This window comes from Perognathus longimembris, chromosome 11, assembly GCF_023159225.1.
Source record: "Perognathus longimembris pacificus isolate PPM17 chromosome 11, ASM2315922v1, whole genome shotgun sequence".
Lineage (NCBI taxonomy): Eukaryota > Metazoa > Chordata > Mammalia > Rodentia > Heteromyidae > Perognathus > Perognathus longimembris.
The window spans coordinates 27,313,523-27,339,284 of NC_063171.1; the positions used below are offsets into that span (position 1 = coordinate 27,313,523).

The 25,762-nt window shown below is 38.3% G+C and overlaps 1 protein-coding gene across 1 annotated transcript; it reads left to right on the forward strand.

The window, feature by feature from the left end:
* The first annotated feature begins 2,821 nt into the window (after window positions 1-2,821).
* On the forward strand, window positions 2,822-20,499 carry Tnfsf18 (TNF superfamily member 18). Its single transcript, XM_048357818.1, has 4 exons — window positions 2,822-3,002; window positions 5,979-5,994; window positions 16,823-16,879; window positions 20,156-20,499. Exons 1-4 carry the CDS (start codon window positions 2,889-2,891, stop codon window positions 20,497-20,499), a joined length of 531 nt encoding a protein of 176 aa, XP_048213775.1. The 5' UTR covers window positions 2,822-2,888.
* Window positions 20,500-25,762: the final 5,263 nt, after the last annotated feature.

The following is a 25,762-nucleotide window of genomic DNA, read 5'->3' on the forward strand; positions in this document are numbered from 1 at the left end:
ATTAAAAAGAAAAAATAAGCACTTCAATTTGGTTATTATTTACATTCAGGTCTTAGTTTATTATACCTCTGAATATTTATTCATCAAGTTTTGTCATTCATCTAAGAGTGTCCTTTCTCCTCTCAACTCATTTCCAGTCTATTAAAAATTTCACCCATTTCAGCTCATCTAGAGATTTTGGTTTTTGAGTGATGGTCCTCTTTGTAGTATTCATTTAGGCATTGATATTCTCGTGTGTAAGATTGTAATCTGGTTGGATGTAAATCTGGCAACTATGATAATTTCATAACCCTCAAAGCTCCTAAAATAATCAGATTATATGTATTTGAAATAGATTTTCTATTTGGACATAATTTTAAAAAATCTCATTCTCAAATTTTTGAAGTAGGATAGACTAGAAGTCCAAATTTTGAGTATGATGCTCACCTACCACAAACTCAAGACGTCACCTGTAATCATTGTAGCTTCTACCAAAAATGTACTGATTGCCACTCATTACTTTTAAAATGTCTTCTCTACTGTCACCTGTCCTAACTTGAAGTTCCTTCATTCTTCGACCTCGTTTAATGGAAAGAAGTTCTGGAATGTAGTCTCTTTGAGATAAGTGTGTCATTTTTCCTCAGATACGATCGTAAGGTTAAAAGTAATTTATTAGGTTCTGCCAGAGTTTAATGTGGATTAAGGACAGCAGGGGGGAGTGGGTTTTTTTGTGGAAGAGTCCTTCCTGTTTCTGAACTTTTCCTGAAATGAGTAAGCAAGAAAACTTGTGATTAAAATTTGGAGAGGACAGAAGAAGGAGCAGATCAGAAAAGCAAGAAGGGAACAACTAAATTTTATGAAAAACTTTAACTTCTATGTTTGTCTCAGTCAATTCTAGACATGATATAAGTGTGAGTTACAGGATCAAAGCATCATCATTCTTCTTTTACATTAGTTGATGGCTGTCCCCTGCAATAGTGCCATCTACTACAGAGCCATAAGAACATGCTGTACTGAAAAATTATTGTGTGATTATACTTTTAAGGAATAGTTTACTGACCAATACAAAATCAGAGAAACTTAACATGTTGACAAGTCAGAAATAGTTCCACAATTACTATAGTACTGAAGGAGGATAGCTAGTTACAAATTAGCATCTCTGGGCTTGGGTTTCTACTCCATCATTAACTAGTGGTTAGAGGCACCATTCTCTTTATTAACCTTAGCTTCCCCTTTCTTTCATATATGCAGATGTCAAATCTCTGTTTGTCTGGTTTTAAATAAGTACCATGTGCAGTGGCTCACACTTGTAATCCTAGTTACTCAGGAAGTAGAGACCTGAGGATCATAGTGAAAGCCAGCAGTGGCAGGAAAGTCTGTGAGACTTTTAAAAATTAACCACCCCAAATCCAGAAATGGAGCTGTAGCTCAAGCGGTAGAGTTCTAGCTTTGAGTAAAAATAGTAAGGGAAGGTACTCAGTCCCTTTGTTCAAGCCCCAGTACTGGCACTCTCTCTCTCTCTCTCTCTCTTTCTCACACACACACACACACACACACACACACACACACACACACACACACAGAGCAAGTATTTTCTTTAAAATATTTTCATTCTTAACCCCTGTTATTTAAGTGAACTTCAGCTATTTCCCATGGGAAATAAGAATTTGTATTTCATGACTGAATTGATCTTTATCATATTTCTAAAGAGTGGAGAAAGACAAATGCACAGAACATGACTCTTTAAAGTTACTTTATTTCTGCAAAAGTATTATGAAGTAGAAAATGTCTTCATTTTACAGTCAAGAAAATTTAGGCTCAGAGATCAAGTCATATGCCTACAGCCACAGTAGGTAGGACCTGGTCTAATTATCAGGTCAGTCTGATTTCAACTGCTCACATGATTTCCAGTGTACCATATTGGGTTATGCAAGAAAGGTAGGTATCCATTTTCACAGATTAAGAAACTGAGGTAGAGTAAACCAGTGAACTTCGTCACTGTTATAGTAAATCCAACCTTTTTGATGATGTCAGGAAGAAAACCCAAGCGTTTTTGGTTTTCTTTGAGTGAAGAGTAGGCTTGGGGACAGGGGACAGGGAACAGGCAAACAAGACTTCTGCATTGTGTCTTCATTTCTATTGGATGCCAGCCTTGATGCTTCCAACTTTTAAAATGGTGGAATATGAGAAAATTGAATGTGCTGTATTCATCTTTTTATTTAATTCTAGTAATACACATTTTAGTGTTTTCTAGAGACTATCCCAGAACAAACACATTTGATAGCCTAGAAATATACGAGACTTCTTCCTGATATAGGTTTGATTTCCTTTTTCCAACTTCAATGAGTCATACCTATATGTAAGACTTACAATCTAGTGACATCACTACATTTTCCCTTCTAAACTATGCGTTCTAACTATTCTTGCTCACCAACACACTGCCTTACATGTGCATGACATTTGGAGTCTTATAAGGCTTGATTCCAAACTATACTTCTTATAAAAATAATTTTATTACCTGGAAGTAACTTGGAATACCTTCTTAGACAGGCATAAACCTCTTTATCTCCCTAAGGCTCACTGAAAATATATACTGTATTTCCTCTTGCTTCAGGAAAGAGTTTTTCTCCCTACCCTGGAACTTCCCTCTTTTGGTTTTTTTTTCCCCCTCTTGTGTTTGGGTTGGCACTAAGCCTTTCATTCCTTCAGTACATCTGGTTCGGTGCCCAGTGAGAGTCAGCACTTCGCCTTGAAGTATCATTTTCTGACTCAATGTTTCAGAAGGAAAACTCCGCCTTCCTGCCTCCTACACTCACTACTAATTACCATAAAACTACAAAACATGACATTGCATCCTTCATCCAACACTTCTGCATATCTGCTTTCCACAGCTCACATTCCTCCAGAAAATGAGTCTGAGCCACATGGAAAGTATGCCTTTAAGCCAGTCAGATCGCCAAGGAGCACAGAGATCATCCTGGAAGCCATGGCTCATCTGCTCAGCAATAATTCTCTTGCTATTGGTTTGCTCCATGACACTATTTTCTTATTTTCTCCCATTCAAGGTAAGGAAGCCACAGAATCTAAGGTTGCTAATGAATTGTAACTAGTTATTTGTCAGTCTAGTCATTGTCACTCAGTGCTGTTAGAGAGAACTGGAAGTCTAATTTTGTAAAGACATGGGTTTTGAAACTTACCTAGGTGTTTTGAGACAAAGGGCAAGTGAAAGTGTTCAATGTTGGCTGCAGAACTGGGGCAGATGGAACCATTTGATTTAATCACACCATTGATAGATGTCTTGGTGTTTTGTTTTTCCTCCTGGAATTTTGCTCTCCCCTTCTTGATAAAATAGAAATCAGGGTAAAATATGGTGTTTTTTTTTTTTCTCAAGGAGTTGCAGGAAAACTATGGTATAATTAAGGGAAAAGACACCAAAAGATAGTGGAAGACAGGATGCAGCAATTGATAGATGATTAGTGTATCACTAAGGAAAAAAATAGCACTGAATTAGGACTAAGAAGACCTGGATTCTAGGTTTTGTTTTCTGAATAGCCAACTGTACAAATTTGAGAAGGCCATATAGTCTCTGGTTCTCAGCTTTTCCATCTGAAAAATGGTGGTAGGGGAATAGATTTATTTAATGTTCCTGTTAGTACTGTTAGCTATAAAATACTGTGATCAGTGATTTACCTGAGTGGTATGGAACACAATGCCCTAGGAATTCAAAAGTGGAGGAAATGACTTTGGGCTTGAGGTGGTCAGGGAAGGCTTCATGGAAGAAGCAGGAAGCACATGTCTATTTGGGAAGCCCCTGCTGCTAGCCAGGAATTTCCCAAGGAGCTGCATTCTAAGCTATGGGCCTTGAGAATGGAATCTGCATTGGGGATGGAGACAGGTTAAATTCTTTACTAGCAGTGATTTCAAAGATGTGGGGTTTTGTTCTTGTTGTTATTTTGTCATTTAAGATGTTAGAAAGCAGTTGAGGAAAGATGCAGGATGAAGCAATACCCAATAGACACTAGTTCAGCTCGGGTAAATAGAGCGCTGGCCAGCATTTTACCCAGTAAAAGTTTGTCCCAAACTTAGAGAGGTAGGCAGGTTGTTTGGATATTTTCCTGACCGGATGTTTGCAAGACTAGTTCCTATGGGAAAGCCAGTGGTCTGGCTGACAGTGGAGTACTATTAGCTCATGCATTCCCCTTTCCACTTGCCTGTACTTCCCTTCCTCTATTAGCTCACAAATAAGTATTTTAGAAAGGAGATCTGAATGGCTGGTGGATGGTGAGTCATTATATGAGGTAGTCACTTCCGCCTTCTCAGGCCATCCTTCAGTCTCACATTCTATTTTTCTCTCCATTCTATTTCTTCCATACAAATCCTCACTCTACATTCTCTAGACACAAATTTAATAAGTATTGAATGAGAAGTTTGGCTCCTTTCAGATCAACAGAAATTTCCTTGGGAGATAAATGTCCCTCTCCCTTCTTCAATTAGACATTTAACTAAAAAATAATGTGAACTTATGAAGTTTGGTCAACCCCTCAGTAGAAATAACTTCACCAAAACTGTGCATAGAGAAAGCAAGTGTTCAGGAAAGTCCCCTCCTTCAGTGAAAAGCAGGATCCTTCCAGAAGAGGAAGTTTCACTTGCACTTAAAAGCAGAGTGGATTTTATTCCAAATGATCATCTGATCAAGGTTGATTGAAGAAAAAATGATTAGGTTTTGGTCATTTTGAGTCCATCTATGTAAGTCTAGGCTTAAGTCAAAGTGAGGTTATAAGAAAAACTGACTCTCTTGCAAACTACACAAGTCTCATCTGTGCTTGTTTATAGGAGGATATTTGTTCCTTCCAAACATCACCAGATTATAAATAGAAATTGGGGTGAGAGTTTTGAATGTGACAGGAAGCTGCATTTGGATCTCAGCACTGCCTCTTATCAGCCACATGACCTTGAGCTAATTGCTCAATCACTCTCCTCCTCATTTCCTCATCTGTGAAAGGAGTGTGCTCATTCTTACAGTTGCCTTCAAGATTGGTGATTTAGTGTAGTGCCTGACAGGCTTGTGGTGTGGTAGTATCTCACTAGATGTCAAATGATCAATATTTTGTACCAATGCATTCATGAGATTACAATGAATGCAAATGTAACAAGGTGTTTTCACAATATGGATGTTCTTTGCTTATCTGTCTATATCCTTTCCTCAATCAAAAGACCATACCTTTCAGCCAAAATGATTATTTTCAATTGGATTTAATAATTTTAATAATTGTAATAACTCCAGCTCAGTTCCAAAGCATTCATTACAGTGTCTGTAATTTCTAGCTCTGATAATGAACTTAACTGTGGCCTTAGATTTCTCTATATAGCCATTATACTTGACAGTAGCTGGCACAAAGTCTGTGGTATATATTTTGGCATCTGTTTATGCTTAGATTATTGCCTTATTGCCTCATGCATGTAATCATGCTTAGAAAGATTATAAACTTCTTGAGAGGCAAGAACATTACATTAAATTTGTCTCCCTCACTTAAACTGCTAATATAACATTGGGAATATAGATGATTAAAATTTTCTGTTTGAATTAAAAAAAAATTTATGATCAGTACCATTACCAAAACAGGTACTATATACTGAGCAGGTATAGACAGGAAATCTAAGGAAGCTCACCAACTGTGACAATGAGCCTGGTGTAATAACTGCCCCTCTTTACAGATGGGTTAATGAAGTCCCCATTAAATACCTCTGAAAAGTTAAACTAAGTTGAAGTTCAACATCCTTTCTAAGAAGGAACACCAGTAATTACAAAAGCAAAGCAAACTTCAGGGAATCAAATGATCCAGCTCTTAGAGTTATGGCTTCCAGATTTTCTAATTACTTGTCTCTATCAATAAAATGTTCTCACTATAACTTCCAACATATATATTTTAGTTATTATGCTATATCCTAAACAGATACACAAAATAGAAATTCATAAGGAGTCATCAAGAAATATTCAGTGTAGCTTTTCACAGGATAAAGCCATTTGTTTCTATCAAAATGGGAATTTTTTATAACACAGCAAGAGGTATATTAAAAAAGGAATTGAAATGATGTTTTAGTGGAGTAAAGTTTTTTTTTTTGGTAATAAAACCAAGTAAGCTGAAATCAAGCATACTTGCTAGGCATAGAACTATCATAGAACTACAAACCCAACTCTAGTATAGCTAATGTGTTCATTTTATTTTTTTATGATCTTCCTAAATTTAATTGTCAGTTGTAATCTTTTATGAATTTCTTTTTGCTTGAATTTTAGTTATTTGTCAGGAGAGTTTCACTTTTGCCTGAGTTTAGCCTCAGGTTGCAATTCTACTATCTGTGCTTCCCTTTGTAGCTGCAATTACAGGCAGAAACCACTCAACACCAGCTTGTTTGTTGACGGAGAGTTCTACTAATTTTTTAATCAGGCTGTCCTCAAGCATAACTATCAACAACAAACAATGAACAATCTTTGCCTCTTCAGCATCTGAGATTATGGGGGCAGGCTATCATCTGGCCCTAGTTCCTTAAATTTAGCTTAACCTTTCATGATACAGCAGTTTGAAGTCCCTATTCCAATTCAGTTTACATTGGTTTATTCTTTATGCTTTTGACTAACATCACTAAAAATTACTTCATAAAAGAGATATGGATTAAAATGGAAGAATGCACCTTTTCACATTCTTAAACAGCTTCCAAATTAAAGTAACATTATACTTTGCTTTCTATCCTTATGTCACTAGATCCCAAAGTCTTTCATTATAATCCCTCCCTCACTTAATCTTAAATCATCTTACATATTTCTCTCTTTACTGTAATCTAATGGTAAAACCATCCATGGAAAACTTCCAGTGCTGATTAAGTCCAACTGTGCTGTGTCTCTGAGAAAAATAACAAGCATTTTTGAATGTTCTAACTTTATATCCACTCATTTCAAGTGAGACTTTGGTGTTGCTCTGCAAAAAGCCTACATTCCCCCACTCCATTCATTCTTCTCTACTGAATAGCTTCTCTTCAAATATCCAGTAATGTTCCCCTTTTATTGTGCTGAGAACTTTGCCTTCAGCTCTAGGAGAAAATAGAAGTCAGGAACAAAGAAGATCCAAAGCCCTCAAGACCTATCACTCACCCACATTGTGTCCACGTACACTGTGTTTCTCTCCTTCCTGTAGATAAATTGTCCATGAGCCAACCAAGGCAACCTACAAATAGATCCGATAATGTTACCTATTCAAGGACATTGTTATAATTTTCTCCTTGTGCTCATGTATTAATCTCTCATTGTACTGGAACATTCTCATCAGACATTCATCTCATATGAGAACAAACTCAACCATAGTAAAATTCAAAAATCAAATGAACGGACAAGTATTTGTGGCTCATGCCTGTAATCCTGGCTACTCAGGAGGCTGAGATCTGAGGATCTCGGTTCGAAGCCAGCTGGGGCAGGGAAGTCTGAGACTTCTGGAGCTGTGGCTCAAGTGATGGGTCAAGAGAGCTAGTCTTGAACAAAAAGGCTCAGGGACAGCCTCAGGACTGTCCCCTTCCCTTTTCCCGCCCCCTCCAATCAAATTAATGGAAAAAAAAAATCACATCTTTGACCTCTCATCCTTATCTAGGTTCCACTCTGTTTTTCTTCTTTTCCTCATAGGAAAAGTTTCCCCAGATTTTCTTTCCCATTAATCTTTCAACTCATCCTAATTAGCACTTGTACCTCATCACATAGAAACTACTCTTGTCAAGAATGATGATAGCTATGTATTGCTAAACCCAGCAGTCATTTCTCCTTGTCTTCTTTCTTTTTTTTTCTTTTCAAATTTTTATTATCAAACTGATGTACAGAAAGGTTACAGTTTCATAGGTTAGGCATTGGATACATTTCTTGTACTGTTTGTTACCTCGTCCCTCATTCCCCCCTCCCTTCTCCCCCTTTCCCTTTCCCCCATCGCTTCTTCCCCTTTCCCTTTCGCCCCATGAGGTGTTCAGTTCACTTATACCAAACAGTTTTGCAAGTATTGCTTTTGTAGTTATCTGTCTTTTTTTACCCTGTGTCTCTTTCAATTTCCTAGTTCTAATACCAGTATACACAGTTTCCAATTTACTCAGGTAAGATTACAGAGATAAGTGTAGGTACAACCACAGGAAGGTGATACAAGAACATCATCAATAATAGAAGCTACAGATACACAAGGGACGCTGAAAGTAGTTACAACTGTGATATAACAATCGTTTCCGTAACATGGAGTTCATTTCACTTAGCATCATCTTATGTGTTCATAAGGGTATAGCTATAGGGCTCTTGTGATCCTCTGCTGTGACTTGCCTAAACCTGTGCTAATTATTCCCAATAAGGGAGACCATAGAGTCCATGTTTCTTTGGGTCTGGCTCACTTCACTTAGTATAATTTTTTCCAAGTCCTTCCATTTCCTTACAAATGGGGCAATGTCATTCTTTCTGATAGAGGCATAAAATTCCGTTGTGTATATGTACCACATTTTCCTGATCCATTCGTCTATTGAGGAACATTTGGGTTGGTTCCAGATTCTAGCTATGAAAAATTGTGCTGCGATGAACATTGTTGTGCTGGTGGCATTACTGTGATTTTGTTTGTGGTATTTTGGATAGATACCCAAAAGTGGGGCTGCTGGGTCATAGGGGAGTCTATATTTATCCTTCTGAGGAATCTCCATACCACTTTCCAGAGTGGCTGAATCAGTTTACATTCCCACCAGCAATGAAGTAGGGTTCCCTTTTGGCCACATCCCCTCCAACATTTATTATTGTTAGTTTTCTTGATATAGGACATTCTTACTGGGGTGAGATGGAATCTCAATGTTGTTTTGATTTGCATTTATTTTATGGCCAGTGATGTAGAGCACTTTTCATATGTCTCTTGGCCATTCTCATTTCCTCATCAGAGAAGTCTCACTTTGTAAGTCTTTTGCCCACTTGATGAGGGGCTATTGGTTCTTTGCGGTTTTGTTTTGGAGGAAGGTAATTTTTTTAGTTCTGCATATATTTTAGATATGAGGCCTTTGTCCATTGAATGGCTGGTAAAGAACTTCTCCCAGTCTGTGGGCTTTCTGTTTATCTTGTGAGCTAAGTCCTTTGCCCTGCAGAAGCTCTGCAGTTTGATGCAGTCCCATTAGTCCAACCGTTCTTTTATTTGTAGCCTTTCTGGGTCTTTGTTAAGGAAGTTCCATCCTGTGCTAAGGAGCCCAAGTGTTTTTCCTACTCCTTTGATTAGTGTTTTCAGGGTGTCTGTTATGATTTCGAGGTCTTTGATCCATTTGGAATTGATTTTGGTGTAGGGTGATATATAAGGATCTAGTTTTAGTTTGTCGCATGTGTTGAACCAGTTTTGCCAGCACCATATGTTAAAGAGTCTATCTTTCTTCCAAACTATTGTTTTAGCTCCTTTATCAAAGATTAAGTAGGTGTAGTTCTGTGGGTTCATTTCTGGGTCTTCAATTCTGTTCCATTGGTCTTCAGGCCTGTTCTGGTTCCAATACCAAGCTGTTTTTATTACTATAGCTTTATAATACAGCTTGAAGTTGGGTATTGTAATTCCTCCAGCACTGTTCTTTCTGCTTAGGAGTGTTTTTGCTATTCTAGGTCTTTTATTGTTCCATATGAATTTCTGGATTGCTTCCTCTATTTCATTAAAAAATGGTGTTGGGATATTAATGGGTATTGCATTGAATTTGTAGATCGCCTTTGGCAATATTGCCATTTTGATTATATTAATCCTCCCAATCCAGGAGCATGGGAGGTTTTTCCATTTCCTTAGTTCTGACTTAATTTTGTTTTTCAAGCTTTTAAAGTTCTCATCAAAGAGGTCTTTCACTTCTTTGGTTAAGGTTATTCCTAGGTATTTTATGTTTATTGAGGCTATTGCAAAAGGAATTGCTTTCCTGATTTCAGCCTCGGTCTTTGGGTCGTTAGCATAGAGAAAGGCTGTTGATTTTTGAGGGTTTATTTTATATCCTGCAACTTTGCCAAAGTTTTGGATCAGCTCTAGTAGCTTGGGGGTAGAGTCAATGGGGTTCTTTAGGTATAGGATCATGTCATCTGTGAAGAGAGAAAGTTTAACTTCATCTTTTCCTATTTGGATCCCCTTTATATTTTCTTCTTGCCTAATTGCTCTGGCTAGGAATTCTAGTACTATGTTGAAGAGCAGGGGAGAGAGTGGACATCCCTGCCTTGTTCCTGACTTTCAAGGGAATGGCTTTAGGTTTTCACCAAGTTATGCTTGTTATGCAAGTTAAGCAAGTTATGCTTGCTGTTGGTTTGTCATAAACTGCCTTAATTATATTCAGGAACGTTCCCTGGAATCTCAGTTTTTCCAGAGCTTTTAGCATAAATGGGTGCTGGATTTTATCAAATGCTTTCTCCGCATCCAGAGATAAAACCATGTGGTTCTTTACCTTGTTCCAGTTGATGTGGTGGATTACATTAATTGACTTGCGTATATTAAACCAACTTTGCATCCCTGGGATGAATCCAGTTTGATCATGGTGTATAATTTTTTTGATGACCTGTTGAAGTCGATTGTTGAGAATTTTTCCATATATGTTCATCAGAGAAATCGGTCTATAGTCCTCTTTCCATGATGTGTCCCTGCCTGGTTTTGGGATGAGGGTTATACTGGTTTCATAGAATGTGTCTGGTAGTGAACTTTCTCTTTCAATTTCATTGAAGAGTTTGAGAAATATTGGTGTGAGTTCTGTTTTGAAGGCCTTGTAGAATTCTGCAGTGAATCTGTCTGGACCTGGGCTTTTCTTGGATGGGAGATCATTTATTGCCGTTTCTATTTCAATACTGGATATGGGTCTGTTTAGAAGGTTTAAATCTTCATGGTTGAGTTTGGCGAAATGAATTTTTTCTAGGAAATCATCCATTTCTTCCAAGTTCTCGAATTTGTTGGCATAAAGGTTTGCAAAGTAGTCCCTTATTATTTTCTGAATTTTGGTTATTTCTGTGGTGATGTTACCTGTTTCATCTCTTATCTTGTTAATTTGAGTGTTCTGCCTTTGTTTTTTGGTCAGGTTTGCCAGGGGTCTATCTTGTTGATTTTTTTCAAAGAACCACCTCTTTGTTTTGTTGATTCTTTCGATTTTTTTTCGTCTCTAATTGATTTAATTCTGATTTGATTTTAAGTATTGGCTTCCGTCTATTGACTTGGGGTTTGGCTTGTTGTTCTCTTTCAAGGAAATTAAGGTGCTTCCTTAAATTATTGAGTTGCTGTTTCTCCAGTTTGTTGGTGTATGCACTCAGAGATATAAATTTTCCTTTGAGTACTGCCTTTGCTGTGTCCCAAAGGAGCGGGTACTTTGTGTCCTCATCTTGGTTGAATTCCATAAACATTTGAATTTCCGTTTTAATTTCTTCAATGACCCACTGATGGTTCAGCAGTGTGTTGTTTAGTCTCCATGGATTGTAAGATTTTCTGTGGTGGTTGTTTGAGTTGAGCTCTAATTTTATTCCATTGTGCTCTGAAAGAATGCAGGGAATGGTTTTGATACTTCTGAATTTGTACAGATTTTCTTCATGCCCTAAGATGTGATCTATTTTGGAGAATGTTCCCTGTGCTGCGGAGAAGAATGTGTATTCTGTTGTTGCTGGGTGGAATATTCTGTAGATGTTGGTTAAGTCTAGTTGGTCTATGCAATTATTTAGTTCTGTGGTTTTTTTGTTCAGTTTTTGGCATGTTGATCTGTCCTGAGGTGATAGTGGAGTGTTAAAGTCCCCAAGTATCAATGTGTTTGGGTCTATGAGTGTTTTTAGAGATAGTAGTGTTTGATGAAGTTGGGTGCTCCTGCATTTGGTGTGTAGATATTTAGAATGGTTATATCTTCCTGTAGGAGAGATCCCTTTACTAGTATGTAGTAACCTTCTTTGTCTCTTCTTACCATTTTTAATTTGAAGTCAATTTTGTCTGATACTAGGATTGCAATGCCAGCCTACTTATGGGGGCCATTTGCTTGATAGATTTGATTCCAGCCTTTCACTTTTAGAAGATGTTTACTTTTGCTGGACAGATGTGTCTCTTGGAGGCAGCGGAAAGATGGATCTTGATTTTTGATCCAACTTATGAGCCTATGTGGTTTGATTGGAGAATTAAGTCCATTAATGTTGAGAGTTAAGATTGAGAGAAGATCGTTTGTTCCTTTCATTATATCTATCTTGTTAAAAGCTGTGTCTTCCCATTTCTTGATCTGATGTTTACTATTTAGGGTTCATTTCTCTGTCTGTATTGGGATCTTGATTATTTTCCCTGAATAGTACATCTGTGAAGATTTTCTGTAAAGCTGGTTTGGTGAAGATATATTGTTTTAGTTTTTCCTTACTGTGGAAGACTTTTATTTGACCTTCGGCTATGAGTGAAAGTTTGAGTGGGTACAGTATTCTTGGTTGGTAGTTATTTTTATTTTTGGTTTGGCATACCTCATTCCAGGCTCTCCTTGCTTTCATGGTCTCTGCTGAGAAGTCTGGGGTAATTCTGATTGCTTTTCCTTTATAAGTGATTGTTTTCTTCTCCCTAACAGCTTTAAGGATTCTTTCCTTGGACTCTACTGATCCTGTTTTGATCACAATGTGTAGGTGGGATGTCCTATTCTGGTCTGGTCGGTTTTCGAATCTCTTTTCCTTCTGACTGGTCTTTCCAGATGACTTCCATGTCATCTCTTAGGTCTTGCATGGACTTCTTTACTTCATCAATTTGGTTTTGAGTGCTGTCTCTCAAATCTTTTATCTTTTCATTTGACTGTTGAATTTCATTTATCTTTCTATTTGTTGAGGCCATGAAATCATCTATTTCTTTATGGAAGGATTGCTGTATTGATTCAAACTGTTCATTTAACATGTTTATCAGTAGTCTTTGTAGAGCATTTTGAGGGTTCTCGTCTTTGTCTTTGATTGACTGCTCTGTTTCCTGCTTGTTTTGAGTGGGAGAAAAGACTCCATTGTTTGCCATCTTTCATGTGTTTCTTCTGCCCATTAGGATTGGGAATGCCACTCTACAAGCACCTGTGAGCACCGTTTAAGACCCAAAGCAGCCTTTACCAAGCACTGTTTGTAAATCTTATAATTTCACAATTATATACAGATACTTTGTATACCTGTCTATAAAATTAGATTTGGTGTCCCTAAAGAATACAATTTCAATATAACAACCGATCCTGGGCTCTGTATTCAGTAGTTACTTATTTACTGTTACAACCCTATGAGCAATTCTTGTTCTTATATTAAGTTCTTTATGACTTGCTTTCTCTATGAACCCCTTTGATTCACTCGGATTAAGCAGGGATACCCTCTATCCAATAACCAGGCGTCAATGGAACCTGGAGGTCCTGGCAGAAAGTCAGGAGGGTAAGTTAGAGGTAGTAAAGAGAATAGAGTAAAATGTATTGGGGGGGGGATGATTTTGGTTTAGTTTCAGTGACGTGGAAATGTGGAGAAGAGTAGAACAAGGTTAAAATGATAGACAATGGAAAGTTAGCAGAAAATTGTGGAGGTGTTATTCATAGGAAAGTAATTTTTTTTTTTTTTTGGCTAGTCCTGGGCCTTGGACTCAGGGCCTGAGCACTGTCCCTGGCTTCTTCCCGCTCAAGGCTAGCACTCTGCCACTTGAGCCACAGCGCCGCTTCTGGCCGTTTTCTGCATATGTGGTGCTGGGGAATCGAACCTAGGGCCTCATGTATCCGAGGCAGGCACTCTTGCCACTAGGCTATATCCCCAGCCCCATAGGAAAGTAATTTTTAAAGAAAGAGAATGCAAAGAGAGAAATAAAGAAAAAATACCAGAAGACAGATGCACAAAACAGAGAAAAATTATTTTAAAAAAAATAAAAAGGAAAAAACCCAGAAAAACGAACAACCAAAAAAAAAAAAACTTGATAAAACAGTTAAAAATGGAAAACAAAAAAAAACCAAAGATGTTTCAGAAGTGAAAAAATTAAAAAAAAAATTTTTTTAAAGTTTTAAAAATGGGGCTGGGGATATGGCCTAGTGGCAAGAGTGCCTGCCTCATATACATGAGGCCCTGGGTTCGATTCCCCAGCACCACATATACAGAAAATGGCCAGAAGTGGTGCTGTGGCTCAAGTGGCAGAGTGCTAGCCTTGAGCAAAAAGAAGCCAGGGACAGTGCTCAGGCCCTGAGTCCAAGCCCCAGGACTGGCCAAAAAAAAAAAAAAAAAAAGTTTAAAAAATGTTTGAAAAGAAAAAAAACGGAGTCTTCCTTGTTTGGGTGTTCTTTCCCCAGTCTCTGGTTTCCTTGCGATGGTCTGCAGTCTATTTTCCTGATTGGCTGGTTTGACTTGCTTTCAGTTTGCAGGGGGTGGATCTGTTCTGACCCTTCTCCCCTGTTGGTGCAATCCTGGGTCTCTGTGGTTCGCACAGCTTGCAGGTAGGTCTTGGGCATCCTCTGCAGATGGGGATGTGAGCAGTCTCGGGAAATGTGGCTCCTCTCTCTGCTGTGGGGCCACAGCCTTTATCGCCTGACTTTGAATAGGCTGTGGACTCAGCAGGGCAGGGCGCCTCTGGCCTGGTTTACCCGGCTGAAAGTTGCTTGCCTGGGGGAGGTTCCTCCCTCCTGGGCGAGGCGGCCTCCTTGGTGGAGGTGGCTATGGAATTCAGCTCCGTTTCGGGCTGGGAATTGGGCTTCCTGTATGACGGGACCGTTTATCTGTCCCAGGAACTGTTTGTTCTCCCATCTGGTGTTTCCGTGCCGCCGGTAGCTGCTCGTCGCTTTCGCTTTAAATTTAGAAATTCCAGCGGGCAGGGCGGGGCACCTCTGGCTAAGCCGCAGCCCAGGATGAGCCTCCTGCCTGGGCAGGGGGCGTTCTCCTGGGTGGAGCTGGCTCTCACTGGTTGGTCCCTCTTGCCCATTTCAAAGATGGTTCCTTTGTCTTCGCTTTCCCCAGGCCTACTTTAGTTCCAGTCTTGTCTGACCCTATGCCAGTGGCAAAGATGGCGCTTTGCTCTGGCAGTGGGGTAGTGCTACTTTCCAGAAGCTGCTCTGTAGGCGCGAGTGAGAATATCTTTCGTGATGTACTGACGCTTTCTCTACGATTTCAGCCCGTCTGTGCTCAGCCATCGTCTGGAGGATTTTTCCCTGGTCTACACTGTGTGCTTTAGCTGCGTGGAATGCGGGTAGCTTTGCCAGGCGTTGTGCTGGCGCCGGCACTGGCATGGCGGCGGGACGCCACCCGGAGCTCAAATCTGTGTTTTCAGACGAGCAAAGTCGATTTTTCCTTCCTGGCCAGAATCCCTGTACTGTTAGAACTTACTCTGGCTGTTTTTCTAGGAGTAAAAGTTTCTATGGGGTGAGAAAACTGCGATGTCAGAGGGAGCTCAGCTAGGGCTCTGCTGCTTCTCTGCTGTCTTCCCAGAAGTCTTCCTTATCTTCTTTCTTGCTTTATTTGACACAGGTGGATCACACCCCTTCCCAAGTTCCTTATTCTTTCTTAGCTCCATTTCAATATAACACACCTGTTCTTTTCAGATTCACTGAAATCTTTTCAGATTTCACTTTCCTTATTTCCTTTACTAATTCTTCCTCATTTTCTGCCCTCTGAACATGTGTCCCAGTATTCATCTCCCACTCCCTTACCTGAGAGGGCCATACAATTTTATGTCTTAAATCTACAATCTGAAGATACTTAAACTTATGTCACCAGATAGCATATATCCAACTATCCACTGAACACTTTTTACCCGGGTATTTACTAAGTATCACAAACTCAACACATCCAACACTACACCCATGATTGTTCTCCTTCATTTATTCTTCTTAAGTTTTGTCCATTTCACTAGCTAAATTTCTTTCCAATAGCTCAAATCCCAATTTTTGAAGTCATCTTTGTCATTTTTCATTCATATCATGGACTCTAGTGGTCCATTTTCCCTACTCTCCACTCATTGTTGAGACAGTGTCTCAGTATGTAGTCTAGAATTGCCTTGCACTCTCAATCTTTGGGCCTTAGCTCTCAAACTCTGGGATTAGCAGGCATATGCTATTACCAGGCCCAGCCACTTGGCTTCTAGCACCTTGGTCAGAGGCACCATACTTTCTTCCTAAATAGGTGACCTCTGACCTGGTCTCCCTGCCCTTGACTTTGCACAGATAAATCCTAAGAAAAGGAACACATGCAAAGCTTTACATTAAAAAAAAAGTTTGTTAAGAATTTTACTATTATAAGGAAACCAAATGAACTTTGGGTACAAAATTATGTGTTTATGCCTCATCTTACTATGACTTTTTCTTAGAGCCTCTGAGCACTTCACTACCTGTATTTGTAAAGTTAACCCATGATTGATGGCATCTTTTAGCATGGAAACTATAGTATGTTATAGCTATTTCAAACTATTGGATCAATTTCTGGTTGATGATGACATGAGATTATCTGAATATTTAAGTAGAGGTGACTTTATCAATCTGAATTATAAATATTTATAGAGGTGAATTTGTATAACTTTAGATAAGGATAAACATAGAAGTTTTGTTATTTTCTTTTCAGTTGCCTATAAATCACCTTGTGAAATCACTGGGATATAGAGATTATTCTTCTTAGAAAATTGGAGAGAGGGACATGATTCAATAGTTTTTTTATGGGTGTAGGTTAGGTAGATGAAATAAGACATTAAGTGTTCTGTTAAAGACCAAAACAGAGGGTTAAATAAAAAAGGTAAAGGATAAAACCATCTGTAAAAAGAAGTTGAGAAAATGCGACAGAGGAAGGAGGAATATTTTTATGGCCCTGAAAAGTTTGTTTACCTCAGGATTCTTAAGCACTAAACAAACATATCAGTAAAATCCTGACCAATTGTTCTTTTCCTTCCACAGCAGACTGCTAAAGAGGCCTGTGTAGCAAAGTTTGGTGAGTAACATACTTTACATGCCTCCTTTTTGATTTCTGAAGCCAGGTGCTAGTACGCTCAAGGAAGGAAAATAAAAGTTTTCTGTTTCATTCACATTTTAGCTACTGTTTATAATCACTTATCAGTGCTGGGCAGCTGCTTGGTTATGAAGCTCACATTTAAGATACCATTTCTGCAAAAATACATCACACTTAAAACGTGTGTGCATCTGAGATTGAGCAATCAACCTTCATTTCTGTTTCACTAAGGACAGAAGGTTTTTTTATATTTACATATGTATTTGATTATCTTTAAATAGATTTTTATCCTTTCTTTCCTTAAAGTACTGCTTACATTATAAACATTGCTAACGCCTAGAAGAGTGCACTGGAAGCAGCATTGCTATTAGTAAATGTACAGAAGAGAAATACAGACATAGGGAATGCCCAGTTCCTCTTAGTTTTCAACTCAGTTTTCCTTATATTCACCTGATATTTGCTAAGAAAAAAATACAAATTTTTCAGTTACATCAGGGTGAGGAGAGGTCAAGAGGGAAGGGATAGACAAGTGAAGAGGTAAAGAAGGGGAGAATGCAGTCAAGAATCCAATGTCTATCCTACAAAATTAAGAAGATTGAGGGAAGGGGTGAGTAGGGAAGGGATGGGTGAGAATGTTGAAAAGAGTAACGCTGATCAAAATATATTATATTCATTGAACCACCACTTCTGTGCCCCCCCACTCTCCCAAAAACAGATAAACTTACATACAAGATGAAAGGTACGGAAATAAAAAACAGTGACAAAGGAGAAAAAAACAACACCCAAAACCAAAAAGCAAAATAACCAAAAAAACCCTCATGTTTCTATTTCTTGTTTTCTTTTTCCTTCCCTCCCTCCCTCTTTCCCTCCCTCCCTCCCTGCCTCCCTCTCTTCCTTCCTTCCTTCCTTCCTTTGTTCTTCCCTCCTTCCCTCCCTTCCTCTTCCCTCCCTCTTTTTTCTCTTTTTCTCCCTTTCTCTATTTCTTTTTGCTAGTACTGTGGATTGAACTCAAGGCCTTGTGCTCTTGCTCAATTTTTTCACTAATGGTTGATACTCTACCACTTGAAGAACACTTCCAGTTTTTTCTGGCTAAATGGACATACGAATGCTCTGGATTTATCTTTTCACACTGATGTCAAAGCAAGATGCTCAGATCTCAGCCTTCTGAGTAGCTAGGATTACAGGGTTGAGCTGCCAGGAAATGTCTTTTTTATTTGTTTCTGCCTTTGTGTTTTGTTTTTTCCAGTGAAAAGGTGAAACTCATAGTATGTTATTTAAATTCCTTTTTATGTGCCAAGCAATGCTAAAGTGTTCTTGAAGTAACATCACTGTACTGAATAGGACAAACAATGATGTGTCATCCTGGTGACTTGCCAGGATGTAACAGACATGTCAAGGAGGAGGAAATTGACTGAAGACATGGAAAGGCTTTGTCTCTTGCTCTAGTGATCTTTCCTCATTTTTCACCAATCTATGTTCTGAGTCTTATTCTTGTCATTTACATATGAATGAGAACTTAAGTCACAGTGTTAGCCCTTCATAGGATTTGGCCTCTAATTAGGACTTATGGAGAATTATAGAACAGATCAGAAACCATTTTGGGTGGTAAAATTTTTTTTCTAATTTTTTTTTTTTTTTGGCTGGTCCTTGTTCTTGGACTCTGGGCCTAGGCTCTGTCCCTAAGCTCCTTTTGCTCAAAGCTAGCATGTTACCATTCAAATTACAGCATCACATCCAGGTTTTTGTATAATTAATTGAAGATAAGAATCTCCTGGACTTCATGCCTAGCCTGGGTTTGAATAGCAATCCTCAGATCTCAGCCTCCTGAGAAGCTGGGATTATAGGCATGAATTACCAGTGCTTAGCTCAATGGTGGCAACATCTTGAGGCCTTGAAATTACATGTCTGTGCAAAATAAACTAACAGATAAATATTTAAATTTCACACATACCTATGAAAGTGAATCACTAGGCCTGGATCCTTTCCCCATCTCATTGTGTCTGTACTTGAGATACTTACCTTTTAATAATCCAGCAATTTGCACTTACAATCTCATGGATTTACTAGTGACTATTTTTCAGTGGTTGATAATGATATCCCATGTGACTATCTCTCTCTCTCTCTAAATATATATAGATAAAATATAATATATAATAACCATAAGATATTATATTATATTTAAGCTGATGAGAGAGCTGTAATTTAGAGACAAGCAAATTCAAGAACGTGGAAGTATATTTGCTCAGGTTAAGATGGGAATATCACTTAACCTTGAGAGTTTGAATCCAAACTGGGCAACACAGCGAGATTCCCCCTCCCACCCCCTATTTCAAAAAGCAAAACAAACAAACAAAAAAAGTCTTTTACATGTAAATACAACACTCTTAAACTTCTATGAGGAAAATTAAAAAGTAAGGTAATGGGGAAGAAGGACAGAAGAGCAGCAGTTTTATATAGGTCAGGGAACATGACTCTAAATGTCACACGTGGTAGATAATTACATGGACAAAGCAAGGAATATTGTGGGTTGCTAACTCTGGCTGTCCCAATTCTGGCATGTGATTCCTTTCTCCTTTCCATTCTTATCCCTTCCTTCCACAAATAGCAACTGGCAAGAGGAGAGTGAATGAGCCAATTTTCCCATATCAAATCCATTTCCTTAGAGCTTTCCAAGGATTTGCAATTTCCCTAAACAAGGAAGAGGTGTATAGTTATAATGTTAAAAATGTAGTTGGAAAAGGCTAGTATAGACTAGGTAATTGTAGGAAGCTGAGTCAGGAGAGTGCTAGAATAAAGAAAGAGCAGAAAATGATCTCAGCAGACCAGATTAACTTTATTGAAAAGTTGAAGAGGATATGCCATGGTGACCTGAGGAAAGTCAGGAGGCATGAGGCATGACATGTTGGGGGACAGGGGTGAAGGGACTTAAGTAAGGTCCTAGGTGACTCAAAAGTTTGGGTATAGGCCTTGCCAGTTTGTGGTTTCAACTTAAGTAATTTATGCAGGCCTGGTTCCTGGTGCCTGTTGTGCAAACCCACTGAGCAGGTCCCTATTCAGCCAGGCGTGGCCTGCTTTGGGGAATTTAGGCACCTGTTACCTGGAGGGGTGGGAGAGTGGACTTTCACATTTTGGGGATTGCAGATTCCCATCAGTAACAAAACAGCCTGTAGGTGGTAAAGAATTTTACAATCAAGAAGAGGATAAAATAATAGAATTAATATGCCCTCTATTTATTCCCCCTTTGTAAATTTCTCATAGGACCATTTCCTGCAAAATGGCGAATGACATCCCCGGAGCCTCCTTGTGTGAATAAGACATCTGATGGGAAGCTAAAGGTCCTTCAGAATGGCTTGTACTTGATTTTTGGAAGAGTGGCTTTTGATACAACATACCAGGGATCTGTTCCTCTCGCAATACAGCTACGCAGGAATGAAGACATCTTGGAAACTCTTACAAGCAACTCTCAAATTCAGATACTAACTGAGACTCATGAGTTGCATGCTGGAGATACAATAGACTTGATATTCAACAGTGAAGACCAGGTTCTAAAAAATGATACATACTGGGGAGTCCTTTTAGAAGCACGCCTCCCATTTGTCTAGACATTTGATTTGGTTTCCTCATCCTCTTCAGTGTATTTAGACAAGTTGGTGAGTTGGAGTGGGGACAATGGCAAATTTTCAATATGGATAGTTTGTCAGGGATACAAATCAATACAAATTCTGCATAGGAGATTGTAATTTTTGCACTTATATGGCTTTTTCAGCTAGCCCTGATCTTGGGTCTGCAAAGAACTATCAATGATCCATGATAAAATGAATATGGGTTCCACAGGATAGAAATGTCCCAGAGTCTTCCTCTAACCCTTGAATCTCTGGGTACAAAAAATGAAGTCTTGTTTCCATGGGAGCCTTAGATGGTTTGCAAAAAGGGCATAGGGTAGTCACCTTGTCTTGTTCTCATTTTCTTAAGCTGCTTTATTTTAGTCTTTCCATTCTCTTATCTTCTGAGACCCTGGTGGGCTGAGCCCACCTATGAGCTCACTTCTGTGCTAGCAATAGCCTACATTAGATACAGTGTTTCTGTAGATCAAAGTGTATTGAAAACCATTGGGACAGAGGTGCAAATGGCATGGAATGAAAATCTATGAATTTCACTTGGTTTTTTATCTTTCTCAGGATGCAGGTTGCTTTATAAAACCAGTTGGTGAAAGGGATCATTCAAAAATTTGTCTAGGGTTACATTGTGTGTCTAAACATTTCCAATGGTAAATTAAGAGGAACCAATAGTATTCAGAATTGGTATTACAACTGCTAGTTTTATTTATATAATCATTTTATAGTTTATATAATAATTTTATACTTTTAGTTTTTCCTGCTTGCAAACCCTATGAAGTAAATAGACTAATGTGTTTGGGGAAAAAAAAACCAATTCAATGAAAATATAGAAGTAGGTTACTGTTTCAGTTCAGAACTAGTGTTGAGCAGATCAAATAAGTTTCCAATATATCACACCATCTCACCTTTATTTACTTCTACTATCACATTTTAAATATATATTACCCTTCAGCCAATGGAAGCTCCAACAAGATCTTTCATTTACCAGTAAACTTATTTTTTTCTTTCCTTGCCTGGAGCAGGGAGACACAGGGTGCTGCTCAGGGCTCACTCCAACCAAATCCCCTTCCTCACTTTGAAGAGCCCATCTCAGTCAAACATGCTATCTTCTAAAAGATATAAGTTGCATTCAGTTCCAAATTTTGCACGCTATTAAGTTAACTACTTATAAACTCTTTAGAAATGTATGCACTATTAAATTTTTAATCAATTAAGGATATTTATGGATATTTGTGAAAACTACATTAAGTTAATATTGTTACATGTAAAGCTAATTTAAAAATATTTGTATTGTGTACCATAAAATGTATTGGGTGTACTAAGCTATTTCTTCATATTTTGTATTAACACCTGCTAAGAATTTATGTGTCCAGAGACTTGGACACAAAACCATTTGTATTTGCCTGTCTCCTCAGGAAATTAAAGTTGTGTCATATGTTTATAGAAACTTGGTAGTACTGGATTTTGTTGCATTATGAGCAGCAGTGTGCTGAAGTGAGCTTGTACAAGAACTGATTATTACATTGTCAAGTTATTAAATCATCAGGACAATTATACTGTGGCTATTAAGTATGGCCATAAGTAAAACTGGCTATGTGGGGGAACTATGGAAACTATGGAACTGGGAAAACTGGCAAACAGTACAAATCAGAGCTCTTCTCATGGAAAATGTGTTCACTAACATGCCATTGTTTGTAAAATATTTTCTTAATGAATCTATTTTGTCTTTGCTTCATTTCTGGGACAATTAAGACAGACAGAGAGAGAAGGGCCGGAGAGAGAATACATTTGTCCAACAAAGTAATGATTTCTCATGATAAGTAAATTTTTATGAACTGAGGGATGACAGTCAATGGATAATAATTGAACTTTCTTGGCAAGTGTTAGGTAAAAATGAGAGCCGGGTGTCATTACTTTTGGTAAGAGCTGCTTCCAATCCTGATGAATTAGGCAGTTCCACTTTCTGACTCCACGATTCCCTGCTCCACCCTGACCATGCTCAGCCATCAAAGCTGTCACTGATCTGTTCCACACCCACTATGCCTAATGTTAACATTTCAGGGTTGGTTTTCAATGTCTGCTCTGTTCATTTGTATTTAAAAGCTACAATAAAGTGTATATTAGTACATGGATTTTTCTTTGGGTTATCACACTAGAGTGAGTGATCCAGAGAATATAAAATTTTATGAGAGAATATAAAATTATGAGTGCAAATGAACACTTCTTGGCAATTGTTCGGTAAAAATGAGAGCCAGGTGTCATTATTTTTGGTGAAAGTTGCTTCCATTTCTGATGAATTAGGCAGTTCCACTTTCTGACTTCTACCCTTCCCTTCTCCACCCTGCCCAAGCGCAAACATCAAAGCTGTCATCAATCTGTTTCACACTCACTTTTCCTCATCAGAGCTGACATAGTTTGTGTTATTGAACTGTGGGTTAGCCTCTGCTTCTGAAGATAGCCATTAATTGAAAATTAATGCCAGCTTATACATTTGATAGAATAATACACTTTTAAAATATGTGTATTAGATATACATCTCAGAGATAATATTCCTTCTTTTTATGATCTATCCTAATTCAAAACTTCATTTTGATGAAGGTTACCTTTTTCTTATTGAAAAGGAGAAGCAAAAATATAAAGAACAGATAGTTCAGCAGTTTGAATAGTCCTTCCAGATAGAAGCTATAAATGATGGCTTGGCCCTTAGATACCAGGAGAAATTGAGCCCACCTCAATGCAGCAAAATACTCCTGTTTCCATTACCAAGCCCTTTGTCTTTCTCTTTCCTTACAGATGTTTTGGGTGGAATCAGACTATGTATCTCATGGTGATCTTTAGCTTTCGGAATCAGGTACCCTTTGTGTTTCCTAATTTCAAGAACAATATTCCTAGCTCTCTAAAGAGTTTCTGATTAGGCTTTAAGATGAACATGTCATTGCTCCTGTTTTTCCTGCACAGGGCTTGCATAATGACACACAACATGGCTAGAGCTCTCTATGAATACTCTCATCAGTCTCTTCTTCCTAAAATGTCCTTACATTTGTCCTTGACCTGACTGAAACATTTAAAGGTGGGCAAGAGGAGGGGAAGTATAAATTCTACTTATTGCTTGGGAATTCATTGTCTTAATCTCACTTCAGTATCTAGATACCAATCATACTGCTTCATAAAGAATCCAACTACAACATCTAACTTTAAATATATATGTCTAAAAGGATATGGGAGATATGCAATAAAGTACATAAATTAAAAATATTCTAAACAATCACTAAAGGATTGATTAAATAAGAGCTGAATTAAAAGGGAGAGAGAAAAAGAAAAAGAGGGAGGGAAGGAGGAGAGAGAGATCAATTGTTCAGAAAGATTGGGCTTATGATTGGTATTACAAATAAACATAAAACATTGCTTTTAATTTCCTTTTAGTCAAGGAAAATTAGTCATGAAGTTGATAAACTTGTTTTATATACTTAAAACAACCCTATACACTGTTTATTAAGAAAACCTCTTTTCTCTAGTGCTAGATTGCAAGCAGATGGTACCAGATAGACACTGAATATTCTAGACAGCAAATGCATACTCTTTCATTCAACTCATTTTGATTATATCAGCTTCTGATATCAATTAATAAGGGTTGCAAAACAGTTTAGCTGAGTTATCACTCCAAGACACAGAGCAGTACTATATTGTTTGGAAATAACAGTAGAGGATTTATTTGATGTGTCCAAAACTAGGTCATGGAGCTGGGGATATGGCCTAGTGGCAAGAGTGCTTGCCTCGTATACACGAGGCCCTGGGTTCAATTCCCCAGCACCACATATACAGAAAACGGCCAGAAGTAGCGCTGTGGCTCAAGTGGCAGAGTGCTAGCCTTGAGCAAAAAGAAGCCAGGGACAGTGCTCAGGCCCTGAGTCCAAGCCCCAGGAGTGGCCAAAAAACTAGGTCATGTTTGGCAACAGAAAACTGAAATTCAGTGAGCAGAAACATTAGATTAAACCAGCTTCCTCATTTCTTCAATAGCACTATCAGGATGATTATTTCTGCTTAGATTTCTTCTTATCTAGGGATTACAATAGGCAATAGGGCCCTCATAAGGCCCCAACTTGGTCTGAATTGGTCACATTTGTTCAAAGATGTGCTGGGAGAGTTTCACTTTCTTACAATGCATAGAGCCTCTATGTTTTCTTTCCCTGCCTTTGAGTTGTACATCTTACTTGTCAGGCTTGTCTGAAAGGAACCCAATCATGGAGTCCAAGGTCTAAGATCACCTCCTTGTCTGCCTGGTGGATCATGAATTGAGAGTTGATGCCACTATGGCATTATCTTGTATGCCCAGAGTAACAGAGTCCAGTGGGTAAAGCCCTCAGTCTTCTTTTCCTCCTTGATACCTACTATTCTCAAGTGGTCCTCTCCATCCTCAAAATCTAATTTGGGGAACATTGCTAGTGGGGATACAAAAGCTAACAAGCTTTTTGGTAGTATATTTATTGGAAATAAGAATCTCACAAGACTTTCTTTCCTGGGCTGGTTTTGAATCACGATCCTTAGATCTCAGCCTTCTGAGTAGTTAGGATTATAAGCATGAGCCAGCGGCACCTAGATGGGACTAAAGTTTTAAGAGTTCTGACCAATAGTTTTCTTTTTTATTAAACCATACAATTTAAAAGCTACTAACTTATGGCTTTAACTGAATCTCAGCTGAACATTTTTCCAGGTATTTTTATAGTTTAATTTTATTGTCAAGGTGATGTAGGGGTACATATGTAAGGTAGTGGTACATTTCTTGTTAAACATTGTTACCCCTCCTTGATTTTTCCCCGACTTCCCTTCCTCCCTGGCTCCCCCAACCAAGCTGTAAAGTTCATTTCCAACACAGTGTCTAAGCTTCTAAAAAGTAAGCAAAAACAAAACAAAGAAGCAAAAGGCCCTCAGATGGAGTGCCTATAAGCTTTCAATAGCTCACCTCTCATTTCACAATCAAGTGATTCCTGTCTTCTCTATGAGTAGAAATAAAAGCCAAACCCTTCCATTTTCATTACTAATGGCAACTTGTCATCAAAGTGTTGGCAATCAAAGACATATGAAGCTTGCCACTATCAATATCACATACATTATTGTGTACTTACAACACCCAAATATTTATCAAGATTTTCCCCAAGTTTCTTCTTTACTTCAGCAATTTATCTCAACAATTTCACATGGAAAAAAATGGACAAATCAAGATCATCATGTCCAAAATGTATCTATTAAT